This window comes from Enhydra lutris, unplaced genomic scaffold (genome assembly GCF_002288905.1).
Source record: "Enhydra lutris kenyoni isolate GAN:26980312 unplaced genomic scaffold, ASM228890v2 scaffoldscaffold48, whole genome shotgun sequence".
In the NCBI taxonomy this organism is placed as follows: domain Eukaryota; kingdom Metazoa; phylum Chordata; class Mammalia; order Carnivora; family Mustelidae; genus Enhydra; species Enhydra lutris.
Genome location: NW_019154132.1, coordinates 1,889,960 through 1,908,159, shown reverse-complemented (window position 1 = coordinate 1,908,159; position 18,200 = coordinate 1,889,960). Strand labels below are relative to the sequence as shown.

Here is an 18,200-nt window from a genome sequence, read left to right as displayed (position 1 = left end):
TGGTACTGGAAGAAAAACAGACACATAGACCTATGGGACAGAATAGAGAGCCCAGAAATGGACCCTCAACTCTGTAGTCATCTAATCTTCAACAAAGCAGGAAAGAATGTCCAATGGAAAAAAGACAGTGTCTTCAACAAATGGTGCTGGGAAAATTGGACAGCCACAGGCAGAAGGAAACTGGACCACTTTCTTATACTATACACAAAAATAAACTCAGAATGGATGAAAGACCTAATGTGAGGCAGGAATCCATCAGAATCCTAGAGGAGAACACAGGCAGCAACCTCTGTGACCTCTGCCACAGCAACTTCTTGCTAGACACATTTCCAGAGACAAGAAAAACAAAAGCAAAAAGGAACTATTGGTATTTCATCAAGATAAAAAGTTTTCACATGGCAAAGGAAACTGCCAACAAAACTAAAAGGTAGCCTATGGAGTGGGAGAAGAAATATGCAAATGTCTTATCAGATAAAGGGCTAGTCTCCAGAATCTATAAAGAACTTATCAAACTCAACACCTGAAGAATAATCCAGTCAAAATATGGACAGAAGACATGAACAGACATTTCTCCAAAGACGACATACCATTAGCCACAGACACATGAAAAAATGCCCAACATCACTTGGCATCAGGGAAATATAAATCAAAACCACAATGAGATACCACCTCACACAGGTCAGAATGGCTAAAATTAACAGCACAGGAAACAACAGATGTTGGCAAGGATGCAGAGAAAGGGGAACCCTCTTACATTGTTGATGGGAATGCAAATGAGTGCAGTCACTCTAAACAGTATGAAGACTCCTCAGAAAGTTAGAAATAGAGCTACCCTACAACCCAGCAATTACACTGCCAGGTATTTATTCAAAGGATACAAACAGTGATTCAGAGGGACACATGCATCCCAATGTTTATAGCAACTACATCCACAATAGCCAAACTATGGAAAGAGCCCAGATGTCCATCAATGGATGAATGGATAAAGAAGAGGTCACACACACACACACACACACACACACACACACACACACACACATATACACACATTGGAATACTACTCAGCCATCAAAAAGAGTGAAATCTTACCATTTGCAATAAACACTGTGGATAGAACTAGAGGGTATTATGCTGAGCAAAAAAAGACAGTCCAAGAAAGACAAATACAATGTGATTTCACTCATGTGGAATCTAAGAAACAAAACAGATGAGCATAGGGGAAGGGAAGGAAAAAGAAAATAAGATGGAAACAGAGGGAGGCAAATCATAAGAGACTCTTAACTAAAAAACAAACTGAGGGTTGCTGGAGGGGTGGTGGCTGGGGATTGGGATAATTGGGTGATAGGCATTAAGGAGGACACTTGATGTAATGAGCACTGGTGTTATTTGCAACTAATAAATCACTAAATTGTACTCCTGAAACTAAAATAAATAAATAGATAAATAAATAATTTTTGTTAGCTCTTCAGATTAAAAAGGTAAAAAAAAAAAAAAATTAAATGGGAACCTAAAAGCCTAATTGGGAGTTTTTGTTTTTTTTTTTTAAGATTTTATTTTTATTTATTTGACAGAGAGAGAGAGATCACAAGGAGGCAGAGAGGCAGGCAGAGAGAGAGAGGAGGAAGCAGGCTCCCTGCTGAGCAGAGATCCCGATGCGGGGCTCGATCCCAGGACCCTGAGATCATGACCTGAGCCAAAGGCAGAGGCTTTAACCCACTGAGCCACCCAGGCGCCCCCTAATTGGGAGTTTTTGAGAACATGGTTAGAGCTTGTTGACTGTGTCACTGTAGGGAGACCTGACAGGACCATTCAGTTGGAACATCTCTGATGCCCAGAGAAGAGTCTTCGTTTCCTGCCTGGAAGGAGATACGCCTGACTGCCAGAGCCCTGGGGAGTCTCAGCATTCCGCACACATACCTCTCTGAATTTTCCCTTCTTTTCAGCATGGTAACCCCACCCTTTGCAAGCCCAGTGACCTTCAGTCCTGGGACCTTGTTCTCCAGGGAGGGTGAAGCAGTTGCCAAGTGATGTGGAATCTGGGAGGGGACTGGGCAACACACTGCTTCTCAGGGAAAGTCATAATCCACCCTCACTTCCTGACATCTGAGGGCTTCTGCAAGTGTAAATTGGGTTCATTCTCAGCTTCCCCACTGCTGGCTTAGGAGTCTGTTTTCTAGGGCTTCTGCTAAGTCCTTTAACACTCATCCATCTGGCTTTCCAGCTTCCAGAATTTGGTTTCTCTTGTCTCTTTCTTGTTCGTTTAGTCCTTGTGAGTTTATTCCTTTTTTGAAAGCCTGGGGAAGGAGCAAAAGTGTACAAACCACCACCTTTATCCAGAACCTAATAAAACTTATAGGATGATTTTATGTCATTTTCTAAATCATAGCCTCTGGCAACCTCCTATTTCCATATCTGTGTCCTAATAAAATAGTAGTTTTAAAAATAATTCCTGAGCACTTCGGTGATATTCAGGTTGCTAAAAGGAGTGCCTCATCTCCTCCCTTACTTTACTGTGTCTCCTAAACTTAATACAGCTGACTTTGCTTTTGTTGTTCATTAAAGGAATTCCTAGTTGAGTAGATTTTAATAGCACTTCATCTTGCCTTATTGTGCTTGATTCCGTTATTCTTGAATGCTTTCTATTGCAATTTAATGCTTATTAGGAGCCAACAGTGTATTTTAAAAATTGAATTATACAGGGCCTCTGCCCAGAGAGCTGCTGATCTAAATTGGTGGTAACAATTCCTGTTAGTTAGCTGAATCCTTGATTCCCTGTCAAGCCATCTTCCTTTCTTAACATCCCAGCTCTGCTTTGAGTCACACCATTGCTTGTTAGGACAAGTTAGCTGTTACCTTTTGCTTGTTAATACAAGTGTTTTGTGTATTGCTGTAACTGAATGTTTTTTGGCCCTTGGCCGAAACTTTTACTTACTGCCCGCATGCAGACCTACTGCAAATTGCAAAGTGGTTTTTGCCAACTCCGTTCTGCTTTGAGCCATTTCCTGGTTACAGCTGATTATTCAGTGCAACTAGATTAATTGTAGGGGGAATGCCATGCCCCTAGAGATGGTTTGAACTGTAGACAGCATTTGTAAGATGGCCGCCCAGCAGACAGTGTTCACACAGAGGCCAAGAAGGCTTGTGTGCCTGCAGCTCATATCCACAGGTGCCCAAGTGACAGCAAACTTAAATCTAACTTGCAGATTCCTTCCATCAGTCTTTTTCCATTTCAACTACTCTTTACCGATCTCAGATCTTAGCATATGGCTGCAGAGTAGTCAGAGGGAATCAGTAGTAAATGGGAAAATTCAAGCTGGTCCAGCAATACAACCTGTTGGTATGAATGGGAATTAAATGCTTTCTTTTAGTTGAGCATGAGGATATACCATTAACTCATCCCCTAAAGCAGGGTGAGCAACCTATGGCCTACAGGCCAAAACCTCACCTGTTTTCTACTTCCTCTAAGGATGTTTTTACAGTTTTAAAGGGTAGTTTAAAAAAAAAAGAAGTGATGATGATGATGATAAAGAGGAAAAGGAGAAGGAAGAGAACAGAAGTGGGAGGAGGAAAGGGAGGAATATGTAAAAGAGACTGTATGTGATCTGTAACACCTAAAACCTTTCTGGTTCTTCACAGAAGCTGTCAGCCCCTGCTCTAGGGACACAATTGACTCTGCCTCATCCCTTTCCTGCCCCACATGTTCCCTCCCCAGTCAGGGAATGCTCTCCAGGTCTTGTGTGTTCATGTGTGGTTTCAAAGAAATACAATTAGGTTTGAACGTCCAGTTATCACATTTGTGACATCTGAGCGGATTTATCAATAAGAAGGACAGTGTTCCCAGTATGTATGTGTACACATGAATCAGTGTGACCCGTGGTAGATGGTAGATTACATACCTAGCTGCTTTGGGGGTAAACAGCAAAACTATGAGCAGTAATTTTGTTAACCCTTTTGGCTTAGCGGGAGATACCGTCAGGAAGACATGCTGAACTGGTTTCTCTTTGTGAGTACAAAATGGGAGCCAAAATAAAAACATGCTTATGAGGTACAAATATCCTTTCACTTACTGAAAGCCTAACCAAAGAGAAGGCTTCACTTAAACATTAACTTTGGAATTAGGGAATTTTTTTAAAAAATAATGATTTTACCAGTTATTTTCCCTTACTGTAGATATTTGTCTTTTCCTTAAGAGATGTGCAGGGATGGGGCACCTGGATGGCTCAGTCAGTTAAGCACCCGGCTCTTAGTTTTTGCTCAGGTCACAATCTCAGGGTCATGAGATTGAGCTTGCTGTGGAGCTGGGAGTCCACTGGACTGGAGATTCTCTCTCTCTCTCTCTCTCTCTAAAAATAAATAACTAAATCTTTTTTTAAAAAGAGAGGTACAGGGGCACCTGAGTGGCTCAGTGGGTTAAGCCTCTGCATTCGGCTCAAGTCATGATCTCAGGGTCCTGGGATCAAGCCCCACATGGGGCTCTCTGCTCAGCAGGGAACCTGCTTCCCCCTCTCTCTGCCTGCCTCTCTGCCTACGTGTGATCTCTCTCTCTGTCAAATAAATAATAAAATCTTTTAAAAAAAGAGAGAGATGTACAGGGTTTATCACCACTTTAGGTTTTCTCATTTCACATTATTTTTAGTCCGCATGCTCTAAAGCATCCACATGCCATTTCCAGGTCAGTTTACCAAAAACATAGCTCTGATCCTGACAAATTAGTCCAATTCATAGTAACAAATTAAACCAAGTAAACCAAGTCCCTTTTTGAGGCAACTAAATATAAAAGTCATAGGAAAATGCCTGTTGTACATTTTAATTCTCTGTGTGTTCTTCGTATTTGCCTTGAGTGCATTGGCAAATTCAGTGTACTTCTAAACTGATTTTTTTCAACAATGAAATATTATCCCTCTGCTGTAAAAAAGTAAATTGAGGATAGAACATTCAGATGACTGTTGGGGAATAAATCTTGTAAGGGTAGTTTATATCTCTAATACCCAACCTGTGTCCAAAATAAAGCCGTCATCAACAGTCATGTTCATCCTCAATAACACATTTGAATGACATAGTCAAGTAACTGATTTAATGTTCTGTTCTTTCCTTTGATCCCCACTATGCTCTGATCTAGGGAGCACACAAAATTGTCCTGTTGTCATAGGATTCATCTCCAACTGATAAAGCAAACTATTTCTGAAAATAAGAATTAAAGTCAAACATTACTTTGTAATTTCTTTTCTTTCTTTCATGTAAAGTTTCATTTGCAAAAATAATTTAATTGTATAGTGTCATCTGATGTTTGGATATTAGATTGTAGAAATCCAGAGGTTAACATTAAACCAGTACCTTCATTTCTTTCAAAATGAAAACATACAATGGAATCCTAACAAGCTTGTCCTTAAGCTTATGAGCATATACTGTGTAATGCGCAGTATAGACCTGAGCAGGGTACTGTTACCAACTGTGGATGTTTAAGGAAGAAATCCTAAGTCCAAAGAACATTGTAGCTGAATTGGAGATGCTAACGCATACTCTCTCAGTATGCAGTAAACCACTTGTGTACTTTTTGGAGGTTTAATCATCTGAGATTTATTAATGAGGCCTGACTGGGTAGAGCAAGGGAACTTATGTATAATACAAAGATGAGACTAATGGCTAATTTAGGGTATGAAACTTACTCCAAACTGGAATGCATTGAAGTTACAATAAATATCCTAAAAACATCACTACAATTTTTTTTTTTTTTTTAATAAGCGGGACAGGGTGCCTGAGTGGCTCAGTGGGTTAAAGCCTCTGCCTTCGGCTCAGTTCATGATCTCAGGGTCCTGGGATCAAGCTCCACATCGGGCTCTTTGCTCAGCAGGGAGCCTGCTTCTACCTCCTCTCTCTTTGCCTTCCTCTCTGCCTACCTGTGATCTCTCTCTCTCTCTCTCTCTCTGTGTCAAATAAATAAAATCTTAAAAAAAAAATAAGGAGGACACAGAAGACATTAACTAATTAATAATAATTGATGTTATCAAGAATAGTCTAAAGAAGTAAAGATCTTTGAAATCCATGAACATTGCCCAATTCCTTATTCTGGCTACTCTGTTCATTTCTAGTCTTTTTTTTTTTTTTTTTTTTTAACTAAAGTCTCCCTTCTGAAACCATCATGATTTTCTTAAAAAGAAAGAAAAGAAAACCTGCCCTTTCTAAGCAGATCTGGAAAGTCTTTTAAAGTCACTGCTGCCCTGATAACAGGGTTACACATCAGCTTGTATTCCTGTAGTTAATGAGCTTATACACTCCTGCAGGGAGAAGGCTGAGCCATCCTGGGGGAAGACAGCATGGCAAATACTCCTAAGCAATTAGAGGCTGATTAAGTGTTTATCTCCTTTTCAGGTGGGAAGGAAAGAATGAAAATGAAGTGGGCAGATGTAAAGAGACCGGCAAAGTTCACGTGACTGTGGATCTCAAATACTACCGACCGACCGAAGTGGTAAGGACTCCCTGGCCACCCAGGGCAGGGCCACATTTGGCCAGCTGCCAGCTGGCTGGCTGGCTGGCTGGGAAGATATTCTCGCTGAATATCCACAGCCGGTCTTCAGAGCTTTCCACTGGGTTCCCTGACGTCCATCAGTGAGCAGTTCCCAAACCAGAATACAGTGAATTGAATTTGAGATGTTATTCCCAACACATAATCCATTGCTTTATAAAGAAAGACAAATATTGACCGACAAATGGATGAGTACAAAAGTTTTCTGTATTGAGAAATGACATATAGATCATTAGAACATAATGTCCTTCTTTCCTAAGCCAAAGAAAGAGTTGATCTGAGAAATGGAGACTTCTATCAAAGGCAGATTTCCTCACATTATTAACTTTGATGGTTGATCCCTGATACCCATGGGATGTCAGACTTACAAGGCCCTCCATGACCTGCAGGATCTTGAGATCAGGAGGGCTGCTTGTCTTTCCGTACACATATGCACTCACATGTACACACACTCACAGGCACACACAGTGACACATGTACACACATTCACATGCACCCATACACACCCACACAAACTAAGCCATAAAGGATCCCCCTGTACAATTTTTAAGATTTTGCTCACGTACTGTCCTGTCTATGAATCCTTTTCTGGTCGATGCACTGCTACCACTAAAATTTTCCTCCTTCATTTGTATATACATTATACATTGTACATAATTATGCTATAACACCTATTATAATTTATTGTACTCGTTTGTTTACATGACCTTCTCTTTACCAAAATGTGAATGCTTTGACAATAAGGACTTTTCTTTTGATATCTTAGGCTATAAAAAGTAGGTGCTTCATAAACAATGACTGATCAGTGGATGAATACAAAAGTTTTCTGTATTAAGAAATAACCTATAAATTGTTAGAATGTAACATCCTGCTTTCCTAAATTTATAATAATTTCTAGCTTGGTGTTATCACTTCAGTGTGGTCTACCTTTACACCATGTTGACAAAACCCAACATGTTAAGTATATCTAAAGATAATAGAAAGCAGCATCTTCAGAGAGAAATGTTCAGATGTTACCTAATGAAATATACATTAGCTGTGAAAATAGAACCCATTTTACATGTGCTTTGAACCAAATTCCTATCTGTTGAACAACCTTTCAGAGATTAGGAAAAACCCAGTGAAAAAAGGCTGAAAGTAAGTAAGTCATCAGTAACCACCCTTTAAAATGTCTTGTTTTAAACAAAAGAAAAAACTTCATTTCATGGACTCTTAGACACAGGGAGAAATAAAAAGGAAAGGAAGTAAGCAGTGCTCGGAGACTAGGGCTATAGAGTCAGTGCATTGTCCTGGAACAGGGCGTGGCTGGGTCTTTGACACACAGTGAACAATGGTTCCCTGTGCTAATGGCAAGTGGGTGTGCCAAGGAGAGGATGTGCTCGGTCTCTGGGAGATGAAGATACCAGCACACCCCTGCTGACACAGCAAGGAGTGCCTGTGGAGCCCCCTAGCTACATTGCCTTTGCTCCCCTGCCCCAAAGAGGTGCCACAGGAGTGCCATTTTTCTGGAACATGGTCACGTAAATGGATAAATTTGTTTCTCTCCTCACTGACAAACATTGTCATCTCAGAGTGGAAAATGTACTGAGCCAACAGAAACCTCAATCCTTGTAACAATTTAAACACAGTTCTTTCTCTGTCTGACACCAAAATAGTTTCAAAAGCTAGGAAGTCATTAAGAATGGCTTGTCTGTCATTCTTACTCAGGCAAGGTGTGGGATTGATAAGGACAGAGAACAAAAGGATTTGCAGAACAGGAAAAGGACCCTCGGACTAACAAGACGATTCTTGGAGTCTGTATCGACCCCTCTTTCCTGCCCCGACACTGCATCCCTCCTCTCCTTTCTTTTGTTCATTCAAATGTCGTCATCATACCTGTTCTGCAATTCTGGTTAGACTGATGTTGTTTGAACATAAGTGCGGCATCTTATTTCGTATGCTTGCTTTAATTTTTAACGGCTGGAGCTCTCACCCCAGATCCCGCTTGATTTGGGATTCCCCACTTGATTTGGGATTTCTAGCTGCATTTCATCTTTCTAAGCCTTTAGGCTGTGTTAATTTGGTTCATCCCACTTCAACTTAGCGTTCTATTGGACAAGCTTTTCTTGTATAGTGAGACTAAACTTTTAACCTCATTCCTCAGAACAAGAGTTTTCCCAAAACTTGGACCAGCTTGACAAACTCATGTTGAATTGCCTTAGGGGTGATAGTATTCCCCCAGTTGAAAGGTGACCAGAACTGGAGACTGACTTGTAAATGAGCTTTCACTTAGGTGTGGGGCCCTAACAGCCAACACATGTAGAGTCATTCAGTGCAAGTCCTGAAAAGTGCCGAGCTTCTCTGAGGTCTGTCAGCACTCGGTGTAGGATGGACATGGAATTCTCCCATGTCCTAATTGGATCCTCCCCATTTCAGTGTCTTAAATCTATTTTGCAAGTGACAGAAGCTTTTTTTCTTTCTTCCTTGAATTCTTTTAAAAGTTTGATCTCCTGATCAGCTTGAATCATGTACCCTTCAAGATTTTCAGCACACAAGGCGCTCAAAGCCAAAAACGTAAACTAAATCTTCTTAGAGTGAAATGGTTCCAGAATGATTGATAGGGGGAAAAAATACCATCAAGAAGATTTGAAAAAAAAAAAAAAAAGTGTAATAAGAACATATCAGGTCTCAAAACATCAATATCCTAATGCAATTAAAGGAACATAGAATTTTATGGGGTTTTTTTTCCTAATAAGATTAAGGCTAGTTTTTAAAAAGGCTCTTTACCCAGCATAGGGCAGCACTAACCCAAAAGAGGCCACCAATGGTTCCATACAGAACATATTTGCACATGTACCAGTAATTTTGGTCCTCATTGATTTAGCCACCACAAAACCTTAAATCTTGCTTCTGTTACCGACATGGAAAGTCTTAGAGGTTTTTGTTCCGAGCTGAGGGCTCTAGCATCCCGTTAGAGCTGAATGGAGTCACATTCTTTTGGTTCTTTACCTATAAATCTCTGTGTCTCCTTTAAATGTTTGGGAGTTTTGCTTCTGTGAAGATCTTGATCCTGGAAATTAGACCTTAAGTCTCCCATTGCCCCCTGAATTCCAGTATTTGGTGATGGCAATATTAATATTTGAGTTCTGTGCCTCTTAAAATTCCTGTCATGCATCTAATTTCCTATGTGTGCAGCCAATTATACACAGATTCATTGCGACGTGCATTCATTCGCAGAGAAGAAGTAACATCGTGCTTACGTTGGGGCCCTAAGTGTCAGGCTGCCTGAGTCCAAAAAATGTCAATGAGTAGCTAGCTGTGTGACCTTAGGCAGGTTACTCAACTTCTCAGTGCCTCTGTTTCCTTGTCTTTAATTTAATTAATAGAAGAGCAAGAAGCTTATAGAAGGGTTGAAGAATTAACAATCATACAAAATGCTTATTGAAACAGTATCTGGCACATAGTAAAATACCCAGTATCAATGCTGTTATTGTTATTTATTTATTCACTCATTCACCAAATATTTACCGCACACTGTATGAGGCCCTGGGAATACAGTATGAACAAAACAGATGCAGTCCCCCCTGCCTGCCCCATAGAGATTGTACATATAGAGGTATGCATTAGTTACTTAAATCTTGTACCTTTTGAAAAGTAGAATGACACATGGTGAATTTTACAGATTAACCACTAAAAAGTAGATAATGTATAATAAAGGCTTCAGGCAAATATTAATAAGTACTTTGATATTTTTATTCTTGCTTTATCTTAATTTTTGTCCTTTCTGATTGTCTTTCTGAAGATTCAGTAGCTATTCACTGGTATGAACATTTATAAATATGAGAAAATTCATACTGATTTATTACTTAATTTAAACTAACCATGAAGATGTCTTCATTTTGTTTGAGAATTTTTCACTTGGAAAATTTGCAAAGGTTGGATTAATGAGAAATTCATCCTAATGTGCCAAATTTTTAACCACACCAAAAGGTCAATCCACTTAAGGGGATTAAAAAAAAAAAAGCTAAGTTTTTAGTTTTTTTGGTTTAGTGAAATTAACAAAAATCATTTTTTCTGCAGATCATTTTAGGAAATGGCCTAAGGGACACATTCACAGGCCAAAATTACAATCACATATCTTTCATGAGAAATATCTTGACTTTAACACTACTAGATGATGTAAATTAAAGTTTTTCCTTGCTATATTATTCATCTTAACGTTCATTTTGCTTACCATTGTATTTCAAGTGTCCTCAATTGTGATTGTTTTTTGTTCTATTTGCTTAGATACTTTATGTTTATTCCAATTCTTTATAGATAGTAGAAAAATCATGAGTTAAAATCCAGATTTGAGAAAGCAATAACTTCAAAGAAGTCCAACAAGCTAGTTAAAATAACACCCTCCTTCAGTAAAAACATGTGGCCTGTTTCTAATCAAATTACCATATGCTTGTTGAGTTGTCCCCTCTGCAAACTTTCCCTAATATTTTTCTGTAAATGACGTTAAGTTAAATGGCCCATAATTGCTTGCTCTATCTCATAGCCCTGTTTAGAATAATGCTGTGTAACACTTTCCAGACCTCAGGAATCTGATCTGTCACCAGAGGATGTATATAAATACCAGTTAGAGCTTCCCTCAGCTCTGTCTCTGGGTACTGGAGTTCTTGAAACTGTCCCCTTTCTCTCGCATCGCTGTTCTCACCACCTTCTCACACTTCCCCTCCCAGAGCAGGAAATTAGATCCTCCCGACTCCAACCCTTCATCTTCTCCAGCGCTGGTAGAGCCAGCTGATCTTCCCCTGTCCTGATCCTCTGACCTCCAAAGCTCTAATCCTACCCTCTGCCCCTCCTTTTCTTTGTTCCTTGTTTTGACTGGTGGGAGCCAGGGTAAGAAGATGCAGAGAGAGCAAATTAAGGGCGAGTCCCTTTCTATCTGCATTCCTGGACCTGTAAAAGGAAAGACTATTCTGTAAGATCCCTTCCAATTTTCATATCCTAGCATTCTCTGCTTTTACAACTATTACAGTGGAGTGGGATGCTAGCACTAATGTCCCATCATAATGCTTCCTCTGAACTTCTTACTGCTTGTATTTTATAAATAGTTTATATCTCTAAATCACTGTTTATGTATTTTAAGCCTCCCTCTTAGGCTCCTCATACTAATCTTTATATCCTTCCTTAATCACATTGGCCTTTCCTGCCCTTTTCCTTCCTTGGACTTAACCAAAGGAGATTTAAGTTTCAGTCTCTTCAGTTGATTTTCAAATATTCCACTGTATGTTTTCCATACTTCATAGGATCCCATACAGAACCCCCAGGGGCGTATAACATTCCTACTAAAGCCTGTGTTCTTTCCTTGGCTGCTACCCTCTTCAAAAGCATTTCATATCTAATGAAACAGTAATTGTGTACTTACTTATAATGCCCCCAACGTCCTATTTTTCCTTGAAATATTTTCTCATGCTTAGATCCTGATTAGAGCAATATAATTAAAGATACATAAAATCTATATGAACATACATAACCATATACTTTCTCTTGTTTAAAAATATTTTTTGTGGGTCACCTGGGTGACCTCAGTCAGTTAAGCGTCTGCTTTCGGCTCAGGTCATGATCCCAGGGTCCTGGGATCGAGCCTCACATCAGGTTCCCTGCTCAGCTGGGAGCCTGCTTCTCTCTCTTCTCTCTCTCCCTCTGCTGTTCCCCCTGCTTGTGATATCTCTCTCTCTCTCTCTCTCTCTCTGTCAGATAAGTAAATAAAATCTTTAAAAGCATGTGTATGTTTTTTGTATTTGTCCCAAAAACTCTCTTGTATCCTTATATAGATTGATTTTATTCTCTGCACCAATAAGGAATTCTTATAAAATCTGTACTTTTTTTTTTCCAAAAAAGCTGTCGGGCGAATGACTACCCCCCACTTATAATTACATTGTTGATCTCTTGACATCTGCCACAGAAATTCCAAAATCTCAGAAATTTGGTTTAGCCTCTGCAGTTCCTTTTCTTCAGAAGAACAGTTAGTACTTAACGTTCGGCTTCTACCTCAACTAGCTCTGGTGCAGCTCACTCCAAGTATTGAGTTACTTATGCGAGGCCCATCCATCACTGATGCGATCAGCTGTTCCCTCCTCATTTTCATCTGGCCAGTGAGATCTATATTCAGGAATTTTAGAAATCCCCATTTGTTTGTTTTTTAAACAAATTGACACTGTTCTTTCTATTTATCTTCTAAAATAACTATAATTCAAAAATCTTTATTCGTGGAGATTTCATAGATAACACTATCTGTGGTTTCAGTCCTCCATCCTAGTCTGCTTTATCTTTCCATGAAGGTTAATTATTCCTCACCAAGTTTGATTTTTTTTTTACCCCCAGTACTTTGTTTGCTGGAGGACACCAAATATTCCAGGTCTACCAAAATTTAGTCCATGTGCGTCTACTTTGGGCTCCTATCTATCTTTATGTTACCTTAGAGGCCTCCTGTTGCCTCATTCCCCAGGCCCTTGGCTCCTGACAGACTGGTTTCTTCACTCACTGTCACATCTGTTAGCAAAGTTGAGAGCTCATTTGACTCCTCTGGTCAGAAACCTCCAAGCTGATATCTGCAGCTGATGGTCTAACTCAGTAGCTCTGGTCTACCTCCGAGACAATTATACTTAAAAGATGGCCTGCTGGTGGATATCTCGTTCATTCGGCTGCTGTTCAGTATAGGCACTGTCTTTAGTAGCAAAATCCAGTTTGTACCTTTTGTACTGCTGTGATAAATTTGCTAGTTCCCTGGATAAGCCAGAGATGCACTAGTTCCTGGTGTAAGAATCTCTAAACTTAGAAATAGATAGTTTCTAGATATTAAGCGATTCCCTAATTTTAGGATTTATTATAGGAATCCTTTAAAAATAGTGTGCTCATCATGTATATTTAAAAAAACTTATTTACCTTTAGCATTTCCAAAATATATCAGTATATACAAAATAAAATATCCTTATAGGACTGAGGTCTTAGAGATTCAATTCAAGAGCAATAATTATTGAATTTCTACCATAGAGGTAAGTCCTAGCAGCACTGTGAGAAATATGGATGAGAAGAGATGGATGAGATAAGGCTTCTGTCCAATAGTAACTCTCAGACAAATGAAGGGGAGCAGCTAGGAAGCTACTTCCTAGGGCAGGTATAACAAGGAATGAACTGAACCAGGGCAGCAGAGGTGATACAAACAGTGACAGATGCCAGGACATTGCAGAGATGATGACCACAGGGTTAGGTATGGGTTGGACGGTGACATGTGGATGACAGACCACCACTGACAGTGGCTCCCTGGCATGGAGGCTAAACAGTGAAGGCAGGTGGGCGATCATGCCGCCAGAACCCACCTCAGAGACATAGCCAGAGGACTCGGTGTGCAGGGGGAAGAGTTGAGCAGTTCCCTTACATTCATGCTGCCTTGGGGATGCCCTTGTGGCAGCATCAGGCAGGAGCTGGAGCTGAAGGCCTGGTGTAAAGCACAGAGGTCAGCTTTAGGGAAAGCTGTGCGAAAGTCAGACTTAAATCCCTGAGATGAGCTCCCGGAAAGAGAGCATGGCAGGTGGCAGGAGAGAAGAGCATGAACAGGGAGCTGGTCACAAAGCCAGGCAAGTTTGAATTCTAGGAGATAAGCCCCAGAAGCGTATTTTGAAAAAATTTTGAAAAAATCAGAATTCACAGAATTCACAAATCAAGCAAGTGGATCCAAGAGCCTCAGAGCCAGACTGAAGTGTCTCCCACCCTAGACAAGTATCCCTTGCCCTCGAGGCTCCCTACAGATCAACTCCCTATGAGTTTACATTAACTGGCAGATGATTACATCTCAATTCAGGCAAAACTGAATTCCAGGTGTAAGCAGATGTAATTCAGATATCATTTCAAATTGATATGTTCTAGAAGTCAGGTTGCAAAGCATTTTAGAATTCTTAAAGATGAAAGAGCTTGTCTAAGTACAAGGTACTTTGCGCTGCATATTACCCGTTTTATTATTGTCATCATCATTAATTATGGTCATCTTCCACTGCTGTGAAGTCATTAGTTATCAAGAGACATCTGAAAGGACATTTTGAGGTCTTTGACTCCCAAGATTCTCTTTTATTTAAATATTTATTTTGTTTTGTATCTATAACTTCAAGCAGAGAAGGTTATTGCTACTTGCCAGCTCTGTACCTCTTGATCCAATGGCAGAAACGATGATCATGGTGAGAGTAAGGGAGTAGAGTTAGTGACCCTCGCTCCTGACTCTGCCTAAATTGTGTATTGCTAGAAGCTGTGACAGTCCCTGAGGTCCCTAACAGGCTAGAAAGCAGCCACCAAAGAGAACACAATTGGGCCATGAGTCATGTTCATATTTACCTGCCAACCAGACCCTTCACTCCTCCCTCCGAAATCTTCCTGCAAAAACCAATCTTTGTACTCGCTTCTTAGAAACAGCTAGATACCACTTTTACAGTCTAGAATCTCTGTTGGTTTCCTATTACTGCTATAACAAGTTATAACAAACTTAGCAGCTTAAAACTACACATATTTATTATCTTATAATTCTCAATATCAGAAGTCTCAATTGAGTTTCACTGGGTTAAAATCGAGGTATTGACAGAGCTGTGTCCCTTCTGGAGGCTCAAGTGTTCTCCAGCTATGAGGCATTCTATGGGCAGAGAACCTTGCTGGATCACAGTGCTTTCTGTTGTTTAGAAAGCACATTATTAATCATGTTGAGGAGAAAGAAGAAATGAAGGACTCAGGGCACCTGGATGGCTCAGTTGCTTAAGTGTCTGCCTTCAGCTCAGGTCATGATCTCCAGGTCCTGAGGTTGAGCCCTGCCATCAGGCTCCCAGCTTAGTGGGGAGTCTGCTTCTCCCTCTGCCTCTCCCCCTGCCTCTCCCCCTGCTTGTGCTCTCTCTGTCTCTCTCTCAAATGAATAAATAAAATCTTTAAAAATAAAAAAAAATTAATAGAAATGGATGACAATAGTTTATTGTCAGTTTAAAATTTCATAATGTACATACTCAAAAAACCCACTAGCATGTACTTGAACAGCTGTAAATGAAGATACACCACCCTTAAATCTGAGAGAACACCAGGCAAAGGAACAAGAAAGGAATGGGAGCTTTAGACTATGGTTTTGGAAAGTTCTGTGGTTTGAAAGAGAGAGAGAGAGAGAAAGAGGATGCATTCCAGGTTGGGGCAGGAGGTGTCCTGGGAATGAACCAGTGGGGCCCACAGAGACAAAGGGCAAGGAGCCCATCACATGGAGAGAGCCTGTCCAGCAAAGCAATAATGCCTTTCCTTCCCAACTTCCACTTGGCCTGCAGTGCATCCCCTATTCCCTGCTGCTGGGCCTCCAGACTGTCTTTTTCTTCCTATATTTTTACCTTACTGTATTTTTCTTCCTGTACTTCACTTTCTCTTTCCTTGCTATCATGAGTCTTTTTTTTTAAGATTTTATTTATTTATTTGACACACAGAGAGCACAAGCAGGGGAGGGGCAAAAGGAGAGGGAGAAGGAGACTCCCCGCTGAGCAGGGAGCCCAATGTGGGGCTGGATCCCAGGACTCCTGGACCATGACCCGAGCCAAAGACAGATGCTTAATCAACTGTGCCCCCCAGGCACCCCAAGAATGAAATTAATTCTATGTGGAAGTGGTATTAGACACTACATTTTAGATTCAAGTTGTTTTATTATTTTTGGAAAAAAGGTCAGCAGGGAAAATGCACCTAAATGAGCATGTAAAATCACCTGTGAAATTTTGGAAACATGTTATCTGTTCTCCAGGTGAAGATATTGAAGGGAATTCATGTTTATGAATTAGTTTTAGCTTTGGAAGATCAGAGAGTGCTATATTACCTCATTTATACTCTAAAATTTAAAAGAGGGGCACGTGGGTGGCTCAGTGGGTTAAAGCCTCTGCCTTCAGCTCGGGTCATGGTCCCAGGGTCCTGGGATCGAGCCCCGCATCTGGCTGTCTGCTCAGCAGGGAGCCTGCTTCCTCCTCTCTCTCTCTGCCTGCCTCTCTGCCTACTTGTGATCTGTCTGTCAAATAAAAAAAAAAAAAGTTTATATTTTAAAAAAATAATAATATAAAAAAAATAAAATTTAAAAGAAAGTGTAGTGGTAATTTGAATATGTTCTACTGGCTAGCTTTATAAATGTAAAAAGTATAAGTTTTTATTCCCAACCCTGACTTTTATAAACCTTAAAGCTTCTAACTTCTCCTTCTGTTTTTTTCCACTGTAACATAACAATGACTATTTTCCCACAGTCTCAAAGGGCATATTGAAAAACTGATGAATTATTAGTTTCAAGGCCCTGAACAACTGTCAGCCCATTGGTGAAGCCTTCCTTTATTCCCTCAGGCAAAGTTAGCACTTAGCTCTTTTGAAGCACTTGTCCCATTGTTTTGTGTTGTGTCATTTCCACCTGGGACCTCGGGGGCAGGAATGACATTTGATGGCCTTGGAGAATACTGGTATACAGTAGGGGATCAATTAATGAATGCATGTAGGCCACATCAAGGAATCATTCTTGTGCTTTCCAGCGAGCTCTGGCGTAAGCAAAATTACTCAAACCACTCTAATAAACTGTAATTAATTTCCAAATAGCAAAGAAGTAAAAATATATATTTTTTTCTCTTTTTCTTTCTTTTTGAAATTCTATTGCAAGATGAGTATTGAATTTATTCATAGCTTACATCTGTACATCCAACCTTTATACAAAATTAATATTCCATTTATATCCCTCTGTCTCTGTATATCCCCCTTTCATGAGTTCTTTTTTTATTTTCTGTCACTTTCTTGTCTTATGTTTTTGTTGATATTCTCTTCCTTTTTTCTCTGTCTTTTCTGAAACTCTTTTTTCCCTAGGTTCTGTTTGTTTCCCCATTTCCCTCCATGCAACTTCTTTCTTAAGCAAGTCTGACCATGTCAAATTAGCCTTTTCATCAATTCCAACACACCAGAGTTGTTTACTGGTGCCTCCTTACAGGAAGAGCCCGACTCTAGAATAAGGAGCCTTTGGCATCCACATGGTATTTTGTGGGTACACTGCTGTGCTCAGCCCATATGAGAATCTTTCTGTTGCCATTGAAGTCTTGGAAGGAGTGCACTATTAGCATCACATATGCAAAATCTAAGAAGAGTACACCTTCCAAACGGATGCATTTTCAACTTTGAGCTGCTGATAAGAAATGCCCCAGTGACAGCTACCATCTTTCTTTTACCTGCCCTAAGACTCTATTTGTGGAGCAAAGTATCATGCAACGTAAGAGACACTTAATTCTTCTTTTGCTTTGTCCATTGCACATGTTCTTCTGCTATTTCATCTCCAAAACTCTGAAAAAAAAAGGGGGGGGGAGGAGTATAGATCTGAAAATAGCTACAATGGCTGGTACTTTTATTATGGAGCCAAAGTCTACCAGTAGCCCAATGGCATGTTATTGCTTCCTTTTCTCACTTAGAATCTTCAGTGTTTTTCTCCTTTTTTTTTTTAAGTACAGACTAAAATGTAAATGTATAATTATGTAATAAGAGTAATAGTCATCTAGCACAGTATTTTTTTTTTTTAATTTCTGAAATAAGCATTAGACTTGCAGAGAAGATTTTCCAGTAAAGGCTTGCAATGTCTTCCTCTTTGTGGAGCCATTTTGGTGAAAAATACAGTCAAAAGCACTGGAATAAG

General features: G+C 40.0%; 1 protein-coding gene across 1 annotated transcript in view; it reads left to right on the top strand.

Annotated features, from left to right (window-relative positions):
• LOC111156715 (GDP-mannose 4,6-dehydratase) overlaps positions 1-18,200 on the top strand; it is a 628,939-nt gene that overhangs the window by 528,234 nt on the left and 82,505 nt on the right. Inside the window, exon 9 of the mRNA XM_022517761.1 lies at positions 6,370-6,466. Within this exon, the coding sequence (XP_022373469.1) occupies positions 6,370-6,466 (97 nt within the window). The remainder of the gene's footprint in view (positions 1-6,369; positions 6,467-18,200) is intronic.